This window comes from Nelusetta ayraudi, unplaced genomic scaffold (genome assembly GCF_046127955.1).
Source record: "Nelusetta ayraudi isolate G7.1 ecotype Tasmania unplaced genomic scaffold, CSIRO-AGI_Nayr_v1 ptg000048l, whole genome shotgun sequence".
Classification (NCBI taxonomy): domain Eukaryota; kingdom Metazoa; phylum Chordata; class Actinopteri; order Tetraodontiformes; family Monacanthidae; genus Nelusetta; species Nelusetta ayraudi.
Genome location: NW_027466098.1, coordinates 17265006 through 17285505, shown reverse-complemented (window position 1 = coordinate 17285505; position 20500 = coordinate 17265006). Strand labels below are relative to the sequence as shown.

Below are 20500 nucleotides of genomic sequence, written 5' to 3'. Positions count from 1 at the left end.
TTGAACAGGCTGTAAAATATGCCCATTAATGAGTTGTAATTAGTGTGTTCAAGTCGTAGGATTGAAGCTGAATCATCCAGCACAGTTCTTACGTCGCTGCATCATTTTCCTAAATTCCATATGGTAGATTTCATATTTGAGACAATTTGCGACAACTTAAAAAAAAAAGAAGAGAGCGAGAGATGTAAGTGATGCAGAAGCTTATCGAACCCATATTGTGCCTTTGACGGAGGCCAATTCCGGTCCACTCTTTGAGATGTCCTATAATGTGAAGGTGAGGCGGCAGCGGCAAAGAGCAGCAGCAGCAGCAGGTTGCGGTGTCTGGATTTCCTGAGTAGTTTGACGTGGCTTTTGATCAGACGAGCCTCTCATAGAAGAGGAGGTAGGCTTGGCAGCCCTGGACTTTACTTTCGCTCACAGGCTGAACGCTCGTGTCGCTGATGTGGAACCAGGACCCTCTCGGTGCCTCTGCGTCTCCTGCAGGGGAAGTTGGAGTGAGCGGACCGATTCGGAAGGAGGAACTACTTGGTTCAAATCTTATTCCGGAGCCCATCCTACCTTGAGCCAACCCGTTTGATGAGGCATGGGCACCACTTGGTCGTACTTTAACATAGGCCGTGTAGTGACCCGACCTCATTGTTCCACTGTGCTCCACAATGCCATACAAACTGTACAGGATCTCAGTCTGTCCTTCTGCCAAGACCTGTTTTCAGAACAACCTTTCTTAGTGAACCAGTGAAACACTCACAGAAAAAAAAAAGCTGCAGTTCATCTCAGTTAATGAAAAGTGTCATGGCCAATATTTACCGTGCATTTAACTCCACAATAGGGAGCGAGATCCAGTAACAGGGGGAACTGGACATGTCGGTTCACCTTACATATACTGTATCCATTCTGATGGGTGAGACGGGACACAATAAATTAAATTACAGAGCATCTTTTTAAGTGCATTAAAAACGTGGAGTTATTGCAGTGGAAATACTGAGTTGGCAATGTTATAATAATTTCATTACTGCTGAGTACCACTGTGACATCGCGAGCTGCTGTGATACCTGAATGGAAATGCTTTCGAAATTATTATGACTGCTCATGGAGAATACTTGAAGTTATTGCCCCTTAGACGTCTGATTTTTTTTTTTTTTTTGTCACTGTAAATTTACCACTAACCTAACACAGAGTACGCAGTTAACCCTGACAGACTTTAAAAAGCTTAAATCTGATCAAGGGAGTCCCTCAACTGTGCAGCGGAATGAATGTGAAGTAGAAATGTCTCACCTGTTGAAATCTCTTCAAATGCAGGGTAAGCACCGGTGGGGGAGACGAGATCAACATTTGCTTCGAGGCGTCAGTGTAGATATTTTTGGATCCTGCACAAAAAGGACATAAAGAAGGATAAACTATGTAAATGAGGCGCTGCTTCGGTGTAAATGCTTGATATTTGGTGTCAGGTGTACACATCTTCAAGAAAACCTTTGAAATGGGTAATACAGTCCAGGGATGATAACAAAATAAAATAAATAATTTGTTCCTTACACATTTTTCATTGTGAAATTTAGGTTCTCAGCAAACATCGCAAATGCAAATCAATTTAATCGTTAATCGATCGATAAGGTCAATCAACTAACGATTGACCAATTAATCGATAATTTGCATCCCTAATACTGTGCAGTACCTTGGGCTTTGTCTTTATTTGGCTGCCGTTTAGTGCAGGTGACACAGAGCAGGCTGTTGTTCTGCGTGAGCGTCTCCACCTCTGTGAACTGAAAGAGGCAGGACTTGACGGAACACTCCTGCTTCTCAGGTGCAGCCCGGCCTGCCAGCGTTTGGAAGGCCAGTGCCGGGTCTTGATTGACTACTGTGTACTCTTTGTCCTCCGGCTGCCCCTCTTCACCCTCCTCTGCTGGTTCTTCACCGTCAGAGTCTTGCAGGAAGGCGTCGTCCAGGTTCACTTTCTCCATTTTGTCCACGATCTGTACGTCATCGTCGTCGTCCTCCTGGCCTGCGTCAGATGTTTGGTCACCGTCTATCGTGCCGTCTTTTGGCTTTTGCTCGTCTGATAAGACAGTGAAACGGTTGCTAACTGACGATGAGGATTCGGCAACTGAATCCACGTCCTCTTCGTGTTCCTCTGAGTCGTGACCGTTCTCCTGGTCTTGTTCAGATACGCTGTTCTGTGCAGGATTGTCTTCACTCAATGAGGCGTCTTGGTGCACTTCGGTATCAGGATCCTCACCAGACTTTGAATCTGCGGTAATGTCATTTTGGTCGGTGGTCTTGGTTGGAGATGCGAGGCTCTCCAATGTGGGCCTGCTCTCAAACTTCTGTTGCCTCTTTTGTTGCTATAAGACACAAAGGGGAATAAAAGGTTTGATCCATCTGCGCTACATAGCCAAATTGTACCAATCCATTTTTCTTCAGTTCTGAATATGATTCATGTGTGTCTGCTGACAGCTGTATAGGAAAGTGGCTGATATGTGTTTTTGGTATCATATCAAACAGTGAACAGAGAAATCTACACTATCCAAAAGCCCTTTGGTGAAGATGAAAACACAGAGCTTGCACAGCAGCTTCACTGTCAACCCTGTGATGTATTGTTATCGCAGCAGGAGAGCGAGTGCATGTTATCGTCCTTGGTCAGCTTCAACAGCTTTGTGTATTCTGACCCATCAGGTGATGCCTTTCCCGATGCTTAACATAACTAATACTGTTGACATGGATTGGCACGATCTGTCTGTTACTCAGATAAAAACAAAAGTTACTCAAATAAAATACAATTTTTTTTATTCCGAAATGGAATGGAAGGAAGCAGAGCTCATCCAGTCCACAGCAGAGACTGTTTAAAGTTGATTAGGGATGACATGTAAAAACCCACTCTACCTTGGCTTGCTTTTTTGCCTGTTTCTTGGCTTTCTTTTGTTGGTACTTGCTGCTGGGCGAGTCATCATTTCCACTGGCAAAAGTTGGGCTGCTCGTGGCCTCACGGCTGCTCTGTACTTTTTTCTGATTCTTCTTTCTGTATGCCTGTTGGGTAACGATAAACAGATTAAAACCAATAGTGTTCAAAATAACTGCCAAAAGCATTTTAATGATTACCTCGTCGGAAACTGGCAAGGAAAGATCCAAAAACATCTCAGTGACGATGGAAACCTGTGTGCACAAAGTGGGAGTGTGTTGGTATCAGCTTGAGACTGAACAGCTGGTTATCTGCACCTCTTGTCATGGGTTCGTACCGTTTGACACTGCTGACACATTATGGTGCTGGTCATTTCTCCCCCAAAAACCTGGTCGACAAAGTTTTTAGGAATTCCATTCCTCTCGTACTCTGCAATAAGAGTTTCAGTGTCAGGAAACAACATTTAAAAGGCTTTAATTGGGTCAAAGTCAAGAATTAGAGGATATTCATTTTATTCCCAGAGCACTTGCCTTTCACTAGTTTTTTCATCTGTTCTCCATCCGTGATTTTTCCCAATTTCTTGATTTCTTCCATTAATCCTGTGTTAACTCTCTGATGGCGCAAAATACAATCTTAAAATGTTGAAAACAAATCACAACAACAGAAACGTCTAATTATAAAATGTGCACGTCTCACTAAATTTCAATCACTGTCACCTCACGTGAAAGGATCTGCATAATCTCTTAAAAAAGATTATTTCCCGATAATACAAGACGGCTTAAAACAACATCTAGAATAGTTATTTGACAGGACGGACCAAAAATTTATTGAGACATTTACTAACTGTAATTACACAGGGAAAAAAAAAAAATACATTCTAAAAGCTTACTTTGATTTCCTCAGCCCGCATCCCATCCAGGAGATAGCGCAGCAGCTCCTGGCTGTCTTGCTGCTGGAAACCTTTGAACCTGGCAGCCCTGCAGGTGACAACACACAACCAAAGACGCTCAGCGGGGGAAAATGCATTTTAAGCGCATCTTGAGAGAAAGCTTGCAGGTGCACTCACTTTTTACACACTTGTGTGAACAGCTCCCGCGGTGTCACAATGCCCTTTTTGGTCTCTTGGATTTCATTCAGCAGCTGACACATAGCCAAAGTCAGCGATCCAGGCTGGTCTAAGTGAACTCCAAGAGGCTCCTGCAGTCATCACAGTGAATCACTCAGCAATAAAACATTTAAAATCTCTCTCTCTCTCTATATATATATATATATATATTTTTTTTTTTTTTTGTTGAAAATCTAGAAACTCACCAAATCGGCAGAAGCAACGGGTTGAACGTTGAGGCTCCTTTTCTCTGTGTCTTTGTTCAGAGTCTGTCTTAAGAGGTGTGTTTGTGAAAGACTCTGGAAAGGAAAACCACATCAATCACTACGTCCAGGCAGGTGAGAGAATTAAGCCGACGTAGCGCAATCCTACTTGAATGACTGCGTTGAAGAAACACGTGTTGCCCAGGTTGCTCAGCCCTTTCACTGAAACACCACCGCTCTCTACAGGGGACTCAGTCTTTTGAGGTTTTTCACAACTTTCCTTCTTGGTAATTCTCTTTTGGCGGGCCTTGTTGTTTTCTATCTCCTCGTGGTCACCTTTTCCCTCCGGTGCGATAAGTTCCGTCTTTTGGGCAGCTTCCAATGAGCTGTCCTCTTCCTTTACTTCTGAATAAACAATGGCAAAACATGGTTACATAGACAATCATACACTGCTCAATCAGAGCAAAAGAATTAGATGGAGATGCTAAAAGTGCTTCAAAAAGGGAGGGGGAGTGGTACTTGTCTGTGCTGTCTTGATTGGCTGTGCGGATGCTTCTTTTTGCAGTTTGGATATAAGCTGAGCCAAATGTCCTGTTTTGGAATACTGGACCTCTTCATCGCAAATGTAACACCTAAATGTTATTTCAAAACATGAATTTATAAATGATTACATCTCACATGAAATGCAATTTGTATACAAAAGGGAACAAAACAAACCACATTAACACTCACCACACAGCCCAGGTATCTAAATTGATCACGAGACAGTGTGGGTCTGACCGCGGAGTCTCATAATGTCTGATAGCGTGCTGGTTCTCAGAATAACGTCCGCATCCCTGCCAGAAAAGATATCAGTTCATTTAGAATTTGTGCAAAAACGTGCAAGACTAACCGCACACGTGTAGACTCACTCTATGGCCGCATTTCAAGCACAACCAGGCGACTTGTGTCTCTTGTTCCTCTTGAGGGTCCTGTTCTTGAGCATCGGCGTCGACGTTCTCTTTGTTTGCGTCATTGCTGCAGTCCTGACAACTCGTCCAGTTTGAATTCCCAGAGAGTTTCTTGAGAAGAGTTTGTTCTGTTCCCTTCTTGATATGCCTGCACGACGGACCTATCAGAAAGAAAGAAAGAAAGAAAGAAAAATAGAAATAATTAACAGCCTTGCCTAAGTCATCCTATGGGTTTACAGGTTGGTAACAGGTTGCCATGATAACGAAAACAGTGAATTCTTTACCTGAGAGGTCAATGTCATCTTCCTCCCTCGAGCTCTTGTCCTTTGCTCTTTTCTTTCCCATTTTCTTCTGAATCACGAAGTGGAGAGATTAAAAACCAGACACAAAAGGAAACCCCGTTGGTTTTAACTGCATGAGCTCCTGGCGAACAAGGATGCTACCCAAGCAGGTTCACCTGTCAAACTACCGGCGCAACAGATGTCACCTACAGATCACTGACAATCCTCAAAAGCCAGTCAACTTACTGTCAAAACCGGAGTGCAGGACCTTCACTGTTTTCGCTCCCGTTGCTCTGTGCGGATTTATATTTACAAACTGGAAGTAAAGTTCATTTGTCTACTAAACGTTCCCATTATAAACAGGCACCGGTGAATGGCACTATTAGCTTTAAAGTTGGCTAAATCCCAGAAAATCCCAGCCGGCACATACTGATTACAGGACCAAATGTGTTGTTTCGTTTCTACAGCTCGGTGGGGACGCGTGTTTCCTGTGTGCGTCGGCGAAAGCCGTCCGGCTCGAAACAAAACTCAATGGTTAGCAAGCATGTTGGACTTTGACGTGCTTTTCGCCTACCTCATTCTGCCTTCCAACGTCGGTCACAGACAACAGTGTGAAACCTGGCATCCTTTTTATTATTCAAATTTAAAATGCAAATCTTAGCTTTACGAGCCACATCAACAAGCTGAAATGCGCTCAGACTAGCGACTCGCCGTGTTAGTTAGTGCATCGCTTGCTGTTGTCAGCATGTCTTACCTGGAGTGGGCAGAGGCTCAGCTCGCTGAGCTCGAGCTGCTGAGCAGCATGTTCCCCGGCCGGGATGAGCTGGAGATGACAGACCCGCTGGCTCTGGCCGAGCTCAGGGACTACGTGGAGCGTTCAGACTCAACAGACAGCCCACCAGCCTCCAGACCTCAGTTCCTGGTCAAACAGACACTGGATAGTTCGAGCACGGAGACGGTAACGGAATGTGGGACCATCACATCCTTAAAAGTGCCAGAAAAACACATTAATGATGAACCCTTTGTTGTGTTCTTGCTCAGGTCGATGTCATTCTGTCCTGTGCGTATCCTTCTGAATACCCCAGTGTGTTGCCGGAGGTGACTGTCCGGTAAGACAACAACAAAGAAGGCTCATTGTGTCAAGTCAAGTCAGCTTTAATACAAGAGTGTATTAAAATAAGCAAGAGATTTTGCAACATTAAATGTGTGGAAAAAGAAGTATAGCTTTCCTTAAAAAAACAACAACAACACACTCTTTCTGGACATGTTTATACTACTGCTACTACTATTACTACTATGCAACTATATACACACACCATAATAATATGTCTATACAGATATTTAAATTCCTTGACGTCTTTCATGGTGGTCTTGTACAATGTTATAGTCAAAATTGGCTTCTATATAATTCCTTTCGAAAGTTTTTTTCCCCCCTGTCTTATACTCCCAATTGTAAAGACCTTGATTTCCTTAAGTTTCTTTTTTTCCCCTGCTCCCTCACTGCTTCTTTAATCTGTGCCTTAGGTGTGCTGGCCTCAGCAGGGCCCAGCAGACTCAGCTCCACACAGATCTCAACTCATACCTTGCGGAAAACTGCCAGGGGGAAGTGTGTGTGCTCTCCGCCGTGGACTGGGTGAAAGACAACCTGCAGCTCTTCATTAAAAAGAGCTTATCAGCAGCACCAACTCCAAGGAAAGATTCTTCCTCTGCGCGGCCGCAGGACTTCTTCAGCCGATTGTGGATTTACAGTCACCACATCTACAACAAGATGAAGAGGAAGAACATCCTGGAGTGGTCCAGGGAGCTGGGTCTGTCCGGATTCAGCATGCCCGGGAAGCCTGGCATTGTGTGTGTGGAAGGTCCTCAGCCTGCCTGCGAGGAGTTCTGGTCCAGGTAGCTTTGACTGTTGATATTTTAAGCTGCTGAGTCCGCAGCCAGAAGCCTGCTGTGGTGTCACATTCACTATTGTCCATCCCCTCCAACCCCTCCTTACCTTGCAGAGTGAAGGTTCTGACTTGGAAGAAGATCATGATTCGACACAGAGAGGACATTCCGCTGGGTCCGGGCGAGGAGAGCGGGGCTGCTGAAGGTGTCGACTCTCTGCGCAAATTCACCGGTTTTGAAGAGGCAATGTTTGACCCACATGGGAGCCGAGGAAATCACATGGACCTCGGGCAGCTCTACCAGTTTTTGAACGAGAAAGGCTGCTGTGATGTCTTTCAGATGTATTTTGGAATTGAAGGCAGGTAACGGACAAACCTGACGCCACTTTTGTACTTGCCTTGAAGTCGTTTCTTTAATAAAACTGTTGAAAAAAATGTTTAAATGCTTTAGAGTTTTCTTCGGGTTTTTTTGGCATCATGTAGAGACACTAATTGGAAGTGTGTGGTCAAATGTGGCTGATTTAATGAAGTAAATGGACCTGATTTTATAGGTGATAATCAGACATTGCACCTGGAATGCCAACACAGGAAGAACAACAACAACAACGTATTTTGTGTGGACTTGTAAAGTACAGGAACGACTACAGCTTGCATATTCAGATAAATAATTCCCAGAGAAAGGTATTTTAAAAAGATGATGGTAAAGGCAAATGTGAAGGTCAAGGTGAAGGTACTTACGTGTCCTGCAGGTGGCAGTGTTGTACAATCAAACCTGAAAAAATATTACACGCGAGGGGTGGAACCTGTGTTGAAATTAAAATGAACACAGATTAACACCAGGAAAAAAAACAAAAAAACAAAAAACAAATAAGAAACCTTAACCTAATTGTCCGATTTGTTATGAAGGTTTAACCTTTTAAAATTAAATGAACTTAAATTATTGAACCATTTTTGTGAGCTAATTTTCTTCAGATAATGCCTTTCACATTGATCCTGAGGCAACGAGATGGTTTCTTGTAGACAAAGTTCTCATAACAATTTGTGTTCGGGTGACTCTTCTTGGCTTCTGGTGTGCTGTCTCCTTTTGTTTTTTTTTCCCCACATGTTTTTTTTTCTTTCTTACTCTTGCCGTGTGGCAATCCCTTGAGGAGTGTGTTGTTGACGTGTGTGGATGCTGTCGTTTAACACGTTAATTGTACCTCAGCCAATACAGGTCAATAACACCATAAAACGTCAAGTGTGCACCATCTACTGATATCAACTCTCTTCTCCATTCCCTTCAGCTGACCGCTGGTTAGCATGACTAACAAACAAAGCATTCAGTGAAAATCCTGAAATATAACTCAAGTGCTAGATCAAATTTTTTATTTTTTATTTTCTTTGTGCAAATTGTATAGTGTGGTCCATAAGGAAAACAGCAGGAGCGCTCTATTTCTCACACGCAACTTTATATTTTAATGATTACGGCTACTTCTTTTTTAAATTTTCTTTTAACTTCCTATCTTTGTTACATTTGCTCGAGTTGCGTGTGCTGAAAGACGTTCAGCACACACTGAGTAAACAACTGTACAAATCCACACAGTTGGCATTCAAACTGCGGCAGTCTTTTCATTCCTTTGTGTTTGTCTCCGCGGCTGAAACTTTCGTCCCTTTTTAAACCGAGGCCCCACAGCATTCTGTGCGCATGCTGATGGTTTGTAATAATCTCCTTCTGCTTGTCTCTGGGAATGAGTGTTCATAAAGGAAAACATCATCATTGGAACGGTGCTCAGGTAACTGACTCTGCCAGACAGGAATGTCAATGAGGAGGCTCGGCAGATCAAGGTTTAGCTCAGAGAAAATGGAAACCTACTGGGTTGCTTCCCGTTCCTTCTGATCAGGGGTCTCTGCAGCTCCGCCACTGGGTGAAGGTTGGGGGCACACGAGCCCTTCATTTCCTGCCTCTCGCTTATGACGCTCAGCTTAATTTTGAAATGCAAGGTAAGAGCAGAGGGGTGAAATATGCTGTATATTTATTTGTGGTTATTGTTGGTCAGACCGCTGAAAAACAGAATTTTCTGCACATTAGTTGGCCAATTTAAAGATATTGATCCAGGAAAAAGAAACAAGCCAAGAAAACATGTCAGCCTTCAGATAAACAACCTACTGGACAGTTAGACGCAATTTCCAGAAGATTTTTTATTTATTTATTTTTTAATTATTTCCTGTTTCTCATATCAAGCGTCTGAAATCAGTGCTGACATCCCACAGATGTAATGCCCTATTGACAGGCCTGATGCAGTAAGACATTGCTTCAATCTGCACACGTTCCCTTTTATCCGTAGATCCGTCGATACGCTTCTCAAACACAATGTGCAATGTCTTAACAGTTTCCACCTAACAACTGTAATGCAATCCACATGGGTTAATGAATGAACTGTTAACAGATAAACCGTTGACTTGGCGTGATACAGCTGGGGTTGGCTCTGCCTCCATGACCCTGAGTGCAGGATAAGCATGGAAAAGTGAAGACTGGATGATAGCAACATTTCTTGCTGATTTTATTATCCGCTTTAGTTGGACTGAGTCGTGTAGTTGGGTTCATAACAAAGATGATTTAAAGCAAATTTGAAGCATTTAAAAAAAAAAAAAAATTACAATAAACATAAGGCATACTATTAAACTTTTCTGAGCAGGCTCATCAGAGTAAAAAGCTAGTATGGGAAAGTGAGACGAACAATGGGAAACAGTTTGTTCTGTGGCAACATGTTAAACAAAACAGGTGCCGTCGAATCACCTGCAACTGATCAGCTGGATCAGCTTGCCACACCAATCAGGCTGCAGGTGTGCAGGTGTGTTGGGAGGAGCCAAGGCTGGTAGAGGTGAATGTATTCGCGTCTCCGTGTTCATTCACCCCCGACGCCTGAAAACTCCGATTCGATTTCCGCCGGTTTGTGCAACTGCACAGCAAAACACTATCTGGACCTATCAGTCTGGTGGGCCCGCCCATGTTCTGCATTTCCAATTCAGCCAAAGTGAACTGGATAATCAAAGCAATTTAAAACACAATCGGCTGTGTTTTCAAGAGCGACGCGCCAACTTGGCCCATGAGCTCTTTGTGATTCTGGACTTTCTCTCCTGATGACCCCGCAAGGTGAACCCTTGTATAGCCGTCTACCCCATGAATACTAAATATGGCTGAATTAAACATTTTCACTCTTCTCACTACTATTTAATCAGTTGTCTTACGGAGCTGTCTGTCTGGAGTAATCCCTGAGGCTCGCCACTACGCGGACTGGGATCATAATGATGTCTGGCATGCTGCTCGGGAAGTATTCAAAGCCCGAGAAGTCCCACAGGTACTTCCCCTCCTCCTATGTGTGATCTATCAGAGCTTCAACCTTATCAATCGATAAGTCTTTGTTAATGCACCGGCGTGCCGTGTCACATGTTACGGTAAACACTTTCAAAGCGAGAGCGCTGTCTTAATTTTTTCCGGGGGGGGGGGGGGGGGGAATAAGGATATTTTGGGAAGGTTTAGTTTTAACATGCATGCCAGTGGTCAGTGGTGCTGTGTTGAGTGTGATTCCCGGACTGGTTTGGTTGTCAATTTTACATGCTCTCCTCGTGCCTGCCCCGGATCTCCCTCTGGGTGCACCAACTTCTTCCCACACTCCGGCAGAATGATTACTAAAGTTAACCGGCGGTTTTCAATTCCCCACAGTTGCGAATGTGGAAATGTCTTTTTTTTTTTCTCCTCTCTCTGTTTTTATCTGTATGTCAGTGCCGTGATGAACTGGCAACCTTGCCCAATGTCAGACGGGATGTGTTGTAGCCCTTTGTGACCCTGCATAGGATAAGCAGAGCAAGATAACGGCATGGGGGGGGGGAGGATTGGGAAGCTCAAGCGCGCAGCTACATGTAGCATCAGAGATTGCTGCTCTAAACCTCCGTCTCAGGAGAAAGAGATTACAAAGTCATTGTTTGGGCAACTTACAGTCAAAAAGTTGAAACAGTGTGAAACGGAGGACAGTAGAATACACAAAGTAAACAAGGGTGTTGATGATGCCTGAACTGAAGTTGTCTACGTGCGATTTATATCACGTGCATGAGTTCATTAATGCGGCACATTAAAGAACAAACAGCAGTGCACTGTGCCCGATCACATGCTGTGCGATGCTATTTAAAGCCACCTGCAAATAAAACTGCAGCCCTTTGGGTTTTTTTTTTTTGCATACGTAAAGGCAAAAAGCTGAGAAACTATGAAACCGGCATATCACTAAAAATGAAGCCTCGCGTGCCAAAACACAAACTGAAATAACCCCCAAACTCACACTTTGTGATGCAAATGAAATACACACACACTGTTTTTTTTTTGTTGTTGTTTTTTTTAACAACACAGCTTTGAAGCGACTAAGCCCATAAGTTGAAGTCAGGCATTGTTGGCTTTCCAGTTCGCTGCCTAACTTGAGCCAGCTCATCTTTTTCCCAGTAGCAGTGTCTTTGCTAACCACTCATTAACCGGCTAATTACCCATTCATCCACCAACATGTTCCACTTCTAACATATCTCCCCCCGGATACATACATCATCGCTGCGTTTCCATTAGATGTGCATATTAGTGGCAAATGACAGATGCGGCTTGGTTGAATAGCAGGTGCCATTTACTACAGATACAGAAGTGAGCGCAAACCCAAGCAGGAAAAAAAAAAAAAGGCACGGGGAAACATTAATGAGTTTGCTGAAATAACAGCGCCGTGCCGCCTTGACATTGTAGCAAAGAATCCCCTCATTATCAAACCAATGCTAATATTTCCTTTAGCTGTCATTTTATTGGAAGAACATCAGTCTCCCTCTCACTAATATCCCAACTTTAATTAAGTCTCTGGTGAGTTCCTTGGAAGAATCTCAAGCGCTCAAATCCAAACAGATGGCATGCTATTTCTTGCATACCTTATGCCACAGGTAAACCACCCCCTCCCTTCCCTTCCCTTCCCTTCCCTTTCCACACACACACACACACACACACACACACACACAATATTCAAGACGAGGCTTCCCTGTACGTACTCCCCCTGGGCCCACACAATTCAAAATCCTGCCAAAAAAAAAAACACAGAAAAACTGACTGTTAATTAGTTCTAAAAATACAATGTAGCATAAATCAAATGGCAAACAAGCAACTCCAGGGCAGGCTATTTGAAGATGCACCACCGAGACCGGAGGCGAGCCCGGCGAGGATGAATGACTTGAGAAAACAGCGAGGGTGCGTTCGCCTCCACTCATCCATCCACGGTGCCAGCCAGCGTGTGGCCCGTTGGAGTCGCGGAGCCCGAGGCCCCCCTCACGTAGCAAACAATCGTATCTGACTGTACACATTCATTCCGGGCTAATGGCAACAGCGATGGATCTGGGTGGAGGCACGCCAGCTCGTGTTCTTTGTTCCACATCATTTGGCTCCCTTTGAGCACCACTCACCCCTGTCACGAGTGGATGTCTGAGCGATCTGTTAAGTCTCATCAAATATGATTAGGCAGAACACGTCTCAGGGTGATATCCAGCTGGCTCCTCCTCCGCTTTACTTATTTATTTATTTATTTCCCCCCCCTCGAGCAGCCGTCCAGAAGAGGCATAAGTTAAAGTTGGAGTGGGCCGAGAGGGGGAGACGCAAAACATTTACCTTTGTTCCAAACGGGGCTTAATGTTAAAAAAAAAAAAAATGTTTTTGAGCAAAAGCATGTTTGAAAACGTTTGGCTTATCTTTAGTTGAGGGGATTTGGACAGAACCACAATGTTCCTGGATGTTACCTTTTCTTTATTTTTTTATTTGTTGCAGTGGCTTTTTATTTCACGGTAGCACCGCTGTTGTAAACACAGCATCATTATTGTAACCAATTCTCCATGGGAATGAGCTGTCAATCAAAGACAAAGCCATTAAAAAAAAAAGCCCCTGCTCTTGGCAACAATAACAGAATATGATTTTTAAAATAATTTTGGAAAAAAAACCCTCCCAAAAAAACAACTCCTGAATTTCATCTTCTGTCTCCCCCTTTGCAACTCATCTTCAGGGTGCCGAGGAACTTTAAAAAAACAAAAAACAAAAAATATATGTATATCTATATGTATTTCAAAACATTTCTCTCTATCTTTCCTTTCCAATTGGCAAGTTGTGGGTTATTCTTATTATTTTTCAAACGAGGTCTGGGATTATTGGCCAGCGCACAGGGTCATTAATGGCTGCTAAATCTGTATGTAAATTACGACCCACAGGGAAACCCTTCCCTTAATCACTTCTGTTTTGCATTCTGCATTGGCTTTGCAAGTTCCATATCTAAAAAAGAAGATTTTTTTTCCACCGCCAAACAGCTCAGGGAGTTACACAGGACAGTTTATGTTGTCTAGACGGTAAAAACAAGGAGACTCAGCCTTGTTTGTCTTTGTGCGGTTAAATCCAAAAAAGAGGCCAGCTATTTGTGCAAGGGTTTGAGCAGCTTTGCTAATCTAGAGTAGGACTGAGACGTGAAAATAAGAAAGGAGAGAGAGAAGAAAATCAAACTGTGTTGATAAGAACAATGAACCACTCCTCTTATTTATTCCAGCCATGTCATTTAACTAAAAAAAAAAGAAAAGAAAAAAAAATCAGCAGAACAAAAAAAAAAAAAAATGCAGTGTGGACTATTAGTTTAAGAATTTGCATTTAAAATCGCAAAAATAAGAATTGTACCACAGACCTAACTTTAAATGTTATGTTCTCTTTCTAATTTCTTGTTCATTTCTGGAGATATCAACTCGTCCCCGGAGGATTCTGTTGGACACTTCTGTTCTGCCATGATAAGAGCTTATTGTGAGCTGGAGGACTGATATGGACCCAGCCTACCGGGTACAGTGGGGATCACTTTCTCCGGTTTAGTAGACTTACAAGTCCTCCTCAGAGGTCATGCTGTGATTGTTACATCGCCTGCGGTTTCGGCTCTCACATTTCAAGGGTAAAGAGGAAATCCATTTTCCAACTGGCTGTTTATGATCGCGGGAGCCGTGCAATCCCTCGATATCCAATTACGGACTTACGTCGAAAAAGTCTTGCCATTACTTTCTGCCAGGCGTTATTCAAGACAGTCCATCTCAATTTATGTAGCCGTAACGAAGCACCCGGCTTTTAATAAATGGGGAGGAGCGCGACGCCGGAGCTGATGTTTATTTGAACTGGCTGGGCTTTTGGTGGTAATGATTATGAATTGAGCGTCGGGAGCTGTCTACGCCAGAGGACGGGGGCGGGGTGGGGGCGGCGGTGTGAGGTGTTGTGTGAAGCAGGCAGATGGTTGGCCGGACACCGTGTTGATAATGGCAACATTAGTCTGCTGGGAAGCAACATTATGCCCAAGGTCAATGGGAGCTGAAGAACGGAGGATCGTAATGACTCGTGGAGCCCGCGTCCCGGAACGAGATCTTCCTTTAAGGATGTTGCAGCGCGCTAATGTGCGCTCGGTTATCGGCGCGCCATTATGCCCCTCCTCGAAATTTCCAAAAGTTCATCCGCGTCAAGTGGAGCGGTGATAATGCCCGATTAAAAGCCGCCATCTTTGGTTTCTCTAAATTGGGAGGGTGTAAAAATGTGAGTGCGTCCCCAGATTACCTGTAAATGGGAAACTTGCTCTAGTTAAATGTTCGTTCCAGTGGCGTCGTTTCAAAACCTTCTTCTACGGACCATTACACCTCTACGCACGAGGACCCCGTGTACACAGCGCGGACACTGTCATCATTTGCACGTATTTGCATGTAAGTTACTTTGGAATATTTCCATATGTCCTCCAACACCCATGATGATAGTAATAGCGTGATAGAATAAGTCTAACGTTGTATTAGCATTAGATTGTCTTTTTTGTTTTTTACTGTTGGCATTATTTCAGGAATTCGCACTATTAAGTCCATGTTAAAGCAGGCAGCCTCAACCCAGCTTCTTCAGCCATAACAAGAGGGTGGTTCTCCGCCACCAGTTTTATTTCTCACCCCCGTGTTTTACCAAAACAAGGGCAACAGCAGCCTGCTGGGATGACATCTGTGGGCATCTTGACGGAGTCACTGTGTGGGCATAACGGCTCCAGTGAGATGGAGGAGGAATCTGCAGACAGTCAGCTCTTCCCTATATCCTTCATTATAAATGCACACAAATCACAAGAAGAGTTCTGGGTCCAATGTGGGAACTTCAGCCACCCCCCCGCCCACCCTTTTTCTTCTTGTTGATGGAAATATATCTCCTACTTTTATTCTACATTTACACCAAAACAAACCGGCTCCCTGCACATCCTCATGCTCTGCGGTGAAGCTCTGAGAAAACAAAGACAGGGGGACCAACAACCTGAAGTGAAGAAGTTAGTCCATAATATTGCAATGGAGATGAGGTTCTTTGTAATATTTCACCTGTATAGTTTTCTATCACAATAAATGCAATTTAAGCCACATTTATCAGCAGTTATGATTAGCATGTTATGAACAGTATTGAGCATTATCTGCTCACTGCGATATGCTATTTAGTGACAAAGTGAGAACGTGAGGGATTCAATGCTTGGTGATTTACATGTATTAACATGATGGTGCCCGGTTGCCTGACTGGTAAACAAAGGAGCACACAGAGGGCGCTGTGATGCCGCCGTTCTATGCTGGATGACATGATAAAACCAGTTCTGTACATAGCAAAAGTTTAATTCATATGGCCCCTTTCAATCCTTCCACTCTATAGTCATGTATAAGAAGTAAAGCCTGTGTAATACACCGACACAATACAAGCAATACAAGATGTATGACACACCAATTACAGTTCAACAACTCCATCAACGTGTTCCCTTCAAAAAACCATTGAGCAGTGTGACTGCTCTGACTGTGACTGACACTCTTCAAGTGCCGATATATGCGTTTCTCCCCGGCACATTTTAAAAGTCAATCCTAATCACAACAAATGTCCAGTTTTCAAGTTATTCACATTTTAATCCGCACTTTGTCTTTTTTTTTTTTTTGCTTTACATTTTTCTTTTTCTTTTCTTTTCTTACAGGGGCATAGTTGAAAAAAAGAATATCAATACAGAGAGAGATAGAGAGAGAGAAACCAAACTAAACAAACCTCACACATCCCCCATAAAAAGCAAAATCAATAATTAACAGCAGTTCAAACTTTGTACAAAATGAGTTATTTATATAGCATCATATGGAAGCGACCAAAGTAACATTTGTGAGCACTGGCAATGTGGTTCAACGTCTCTGACAGGGTGACTATGTACAGTGAGGGGATGTCTGAGTCACCAATGCCTCAACATGTCATTAGCACTGTTTGCAGCAAACTCAAAGGCCATAACGGTGATCCTTGTATTGTTTTCCTATGGTAAGATACAGAATTAAAACCGGTCAGATAACTAATTTAGGAACAGCAATAATATCAGCCAACATATTATTATATAATAAATGTCAATCATAGTAATAAATACGGATATTTTGACACCTTTTTTATTTTTTACATTTTAAGCAATTTTCTAGAATCCCTGTTTGAAAAACTCTCAATAGTTGTGAAAGTAATGGCATCAAAGTGACGGAAACTCATAGAACCTGAAGTCAAGAATAATAATTACATGTTATTTACACCGCGTTGAGGGTACAAGGGAAACAAAAGGTGGCCGTGGAATAATTTAAATACTGCATATGCTAATATACAAATTGCCATGTGTCAGGGATCCCGAGATTCGACAATATTGTTCACCGACATTCACGTTAGCAAAGTATGTTACAGCGATATCCACACACTGAGCATAGTTGATTTGACAAAAAGTCAACAGAAATGATGAACCCGCACAAGGTTCCAGTCACTCGCTCGAGATCTTGCGCCAAGAACACCGACCCAAATCAAAGTCGCCCATCCGCGACGATACCTGCACGTGCGCAATATCGCTCCCAGCACGTGGCCGACGCCGTCGTCTCTCCAGCTGGACTCATATTGAATCCTGAGACAAGAATCAGTCGGTGTTCCTTTATTTTCACCCGCCGTGATAGTCCTCAGACTTTGTGCTTTAATTTTCTTCCTCAGAGTCTGTTGGTACAAATCAACAGCTTCAGCAAAACCTCAAACATGAAATGGGACAAAAAAAAAATTACAAAACGACAATAACAACAGCAAAAAAACAAAAAAAGCAAAAAAAACAATTACAAAACAAAACACCTATGCTAAAATACACCGACAGTGCTGGGGGTGGGGGGTTGATTTCATCGAGAGAACCACAGAAATTGTGCTTCTGGATTTTATCATTAATGTCCAGTGCATTAATTGATGATAATTTTTTTTTTTTGTTGATTTTTTTAAATGCATCTTTTATTATCTGGTCGTCTTAGGGAAAAATGAACAAGAGCAATTTTTGTGACACAGGGGTTTGCAAACGCAAGTGAAGAGTTGAGTCGCTGCATCTCAACCTGCGTGCGTGTAGTTGGATTCCCGCTTCCATCTTCAAAAACCAGGATCAGAGGTGCATGTAAATGTTTGCAAGTCTGATCACACAAACTGGTTTTAAACACACACTTGCACGTTCCTGTGCACATCGTTAATTATTTTCTTAAATGCTTGTGGTCCCTGGACTGGGCGTGGCTCCAGATACAATAATTCATCGCTTCACTCACATTTGGAAGGAGACCGTTGCTCATGAAGTCGGGATAACGTATATTTCACTTCTTTCTTTTGCACTGTACAAATGTTGTGTTGTGAGTTCACTTCGCTTGCGACACATAATTCAATTGTTGAGCACATGTTGACAAGCTGACACGGCCAGAGGTGATTACTGGTACATTTAACGAGGAATAAACAGGATTGCTCCTGATTCCAACTTCATTGGCAACAGCATGGGTGAACTACGATAACGAACAAAAACACTGCTAGATCACTAAAGTATTCTCCCGTGTCGTTGGTGCGACTCATGTGAAACTGAAAGCCTGACTCTCACTCGAGTTGAACGGAAAAAAAAAAAAAAAAAAAAAAAGACTAGTCACTTCTCACCAGTTTAACGAGTACAAACGAGAGTAGAAAAAAAGTTCTTGCAAGTGGTTGAAAGAAAGAGGGGGGGGGGGGGGGGCGGGAGTGGCGGGGAAATCAGTGAGAACAATGTACAGCGCTCAGGGCCCGTTAAACTGAAAATTTCAATAATCCAGTGGCGGATTACAGACGGAGGAAGCCTACAGTGTCAGCAAATACTTTAGAGCCAGCGGAATCCCAGTGTGAGCTTTCAGAGAGAAGACAAAAGAGCGGTGGAGCGAGAACAGATCATGTCACACTGAGGCAGTTTAAAATTGCATGTCTGCTGTCAAAAGTTTTCACCGAATGATTGGGGTCGGGGGAGGGGCGAGTGGGGGAGGGGCGGGGGAATCAGCCGTCTAGATGAAGTACTCCTTCTTTTCCTCCGCGTGCACGTGGTTCCCCTCGGCGTTGATGATGGCCGTGTCAGCGTCGGGGGCGTCCTCCGCCCCTTTGGCCTCGTGCGTTAAATACGTCCCTGCAGACGCGCACGCACGCACGCACACACACACACACACACGCACGCACGCACACACACACACACACACACACACACACACACACACACACACACAGAAGATCATTAAACTCCAGAACCTACCAGCGAGGCGAGGGGTCTAACTGGCTTTTTTTAATTTATTTTTTTTTACCTTTATGTCTGGCTAAATATCTTCCCAGAACTATAATCAGACACAGCGTGATGAAGACTACGACTGCGACGACACCGCCGATCAAAGCGTGGTCCGGTCCGTGTTGTCCTAACGCATTAGGATCTGAAACAAGACCAGGGCGATACAGAGAAGCGGAGGGAGATCGTTAAACACTGTGAGACGCTTTAGCTACTTTGGTGACTTTCCACTAAACTGAGAAATTGTCTCTCAAGGAAAAACAAAAGCGCTAAAATTTATGATGTGACAAATGCAGTGTCTGTGTAGAGCTTCTGGTATATGAAGAACAACCTGGCACGCTGGCTAAAAAGTGCTTGAACACACTCTATTGAGACGTATAAAGGAGGCAATCGAGGGTGCAGAAAAGATGGGGAGCATGGAAATTGGTTGTTTTCAGATTTTGCTCTGTGACAAAGCAGCCCTGACTGATTCCGCTAATGAATAATACCCACAAGGACAGCAACAATATCAACAGTAATGACATTTTAAAAAACAAGTGATATTAAAAGGTGGATCCCCGCTGCGGGGGGAGGGGTAAGGGGAGGGGGGAGGGTGGTGGAGGAAGCCTGGGGTTATGTTTCCAAGCACGAGCATGCCTTTGGATTTGTTCTTCAATAAAGTGAACCGGTGCGCTCACCGTAGGCGAACTTGTCCTGTACCGTCGCCGAGCAAGATTGTCCCCCACTGGCCCGTGATTTCATTACGCCTAATGTTTTGGGCCCACTCGCCATGTCCTTGCCGCTCTGCTGTTATGACAATCAGCTGCTCTGTTGACACCAACCTGATATGAGCCCAGATCTCTTGCGTGCGCAGCAGGTTTTTTCCCTTCATGGTTGAAGATTTTTTTGAATACATGAGAGCAGTTCCCAGCCACAAACGCTGCATATAAGTCATATTTGACAGTATATTAAAAAAAATAATCAGATTTGGTATCAATGCAGAGGTTTTTGCGTCTGTAATCAATCACAGCTGTAATTGTCAGCCTCAGAGTCCAATTTTTCGAAAGCGAGCGGCTCCTGCATTTGAAAAAAAAAAACAGAAATCTGAATTCTTCTTTGTAAAGTGGGCGTGGTTAAGGACATGATGTCATCACTGTAGGAAGTCAAACCAACTGAGCTTCGAGGGGCAAAAGTACCGGGGCGTGGTACAGGTCACCTACAGGAAGGGCGCTCTGGGTGACTGTCTCCTTCATGCACCCTTTGCGCTCCCGTCAACCTCGGGCTGATGGATGGCTGCGGCTCGTGTTCACCCAACAACGTGACGGCGGGGATGCGTTCACAAACGTTCCGCTGCTCAGTCGCCAAATGTGTCGTAGAAGCAAACGATGAGGCGCCGTGAAACATGCAAATCGTTTTAGGCCATGCAGAGTAAAATCCGCTCGTAGATTTTTCTCTCCCCTTTATCAGCGGCTTCGAAGGGGACACCTCAGCGTTTCACCATCGCTGTTTGTTGGCACATCAGTTTGGTTGCATGTTGATGAGTATCATGATCTGCACA

General features: G+C 43.7%; 3 protein-coding genes across 8 annotated transcripts in view; 1 reads left to right on the top strand and 2 right to left on the bottom strand.

The window, feature by feature from the left end:
• Positions 1-47: 47 nt before the first annotated feature.
• On the bottom strand, positions 48-6284 carry usp16 (ubiquitin specific peptidase 16). 3 transcript variants are annotated; one of them, XM_076036790.1, is made up of 18 exons: positions 6187-6284; positions 5436-5502; positions 5113-5312; positions 4934-5037; positions 4721-4833; positions 4371-4606; positions 4205-4297; positions 3960-4090; positions 3783-3870; positions 3424-3505; positions 3231-3322; positions 3094-3147; positions 2878-3021; positions 1673-2339; positions 1276-1367; positions 808-894; positions 559-703; positions 48-477 (listed from the first exon to the last, which is right to left on the bottom strand). In XM_076036790.1, the coding sequence occupies exons 2-18, from the start codon at positions 5494-5496 to the stop codon at positions 356-358; spliced, it is 2511 nt and encodes an 836-aa protein (XP_075892905.1). In that variant the 5' UTR covers positions 5497-5502; positions 6187-6284; the 3' UTR covers positions 48-355. The 3 variants fall into 3 exon arrangements, with proteins under 3 accessions (XP_075892905.1, XP_075892903.1, XP_075892906.1); XM_076036788.1 differs by lacking the exon at positions 6187-6284 and adding an exon at positions 5679-5895; XM_076036791.1 differs by lacking the exon at positions 6187-6284 and adding an exon at positions 5679-5895 and having other exon boundaries at positions 4371-4603.
• Positions 5989-7768, top strand: rwdd2b (RWD domain containing 2B). Of its 2 annotated transcripts, XM_076036798.1 has the most exons (4): positions 6145-6390; positions 6474-6541; positions 6957-7325; positions 7433-7766. In XM_076036798.1, exons 1-4 carry the CDS (start codon positions 6178-6180, stop codon positions 7680-7682), a joined length of 900 nt encoding a protein of 299 aa, XP_075892913.1. In that variant the 5' UTR covers positions 6145-6177; the 3' UTR covers positions 7683-7766. The 2 variants fall into 2 exon arrangements, with proteins under 2 accessions (XP_075892912.1, XP_075892913.1); XM_076036797.1 differs by lacking the exon at positions 6474-6541 and having other exon boundaries at positions 5989-6473; positions 7433-7768.
• A 9831-nt stretch (positions 7769-17599) lies between these two features.
• cadm2b (cell adhesion molecule 2b) overlaps positions 17600-20500 on the bottom strand; it is a 117726-nt gene continuing 114825 nt past the window's right edge. For all 3 annotated transcript variants that reach the window (XM_076036772.1, XM_076036773.1, XM_076036774.1), the window contains 2 exons: positions 18986-19108; positions 17600-18813 (listed from right to left, as the gene is read on the bottom strand). In XM_076036772.1, coding sequence (XP_075892887.1) covers positions 18695-18813; positions 18986-19108 — 242 coding nt within the window. In that variant the 3' untranslated portion in view covers positions 17600-18694. The remainder of the gene's footprint in view (positions 18814-18985; positions 19109-20500) is intronic.

Coding starts and splice junctions, on each gene's coding strand:
- usp16 (XM_076036790.1), bottom strand. CDS start 5,496: ATGGGAAAGAAAAGAGCAAAGGACAAGAGCTCGAGGGAGGAAGATGAC. Junction 2,340..2,877: donor AGGCAAAAAAGCAAGCCAAG/GTAGAGTGGGTT, acceptor TGTGTCTTATAG/CAACAAAAGAGGCAACAGAA. Junction 704..807: donor ATTGTGGAGTTAAATGCACG/GTAAATATTGGC, acceptor TTCTGAAAACAG/GTCTTGGCAGAAGGACAGAC.
- rwdd2b (XM_076036797.1), top strand. CDS start 6,178: ATGTCTTACCTGGAGTGGGCAGAGGCTCAGCTCGCTGAGCTCGAGCTG. Junction 6,474..6,956: donor TTTGTTGTGTTCTTGCTCAG/GTCGATGTCATT, acceptor TCTGTGCCTTAG/GTGTGCTGGCCTCAGCAGGG. Junction 7,326..7,432: donor TGCGAGGAGTTCTGGTCCAG/GTAGCTTTGACT, acceptor CTTACCTTGCAG/AGTGAAGGTTCTGACTTGGA.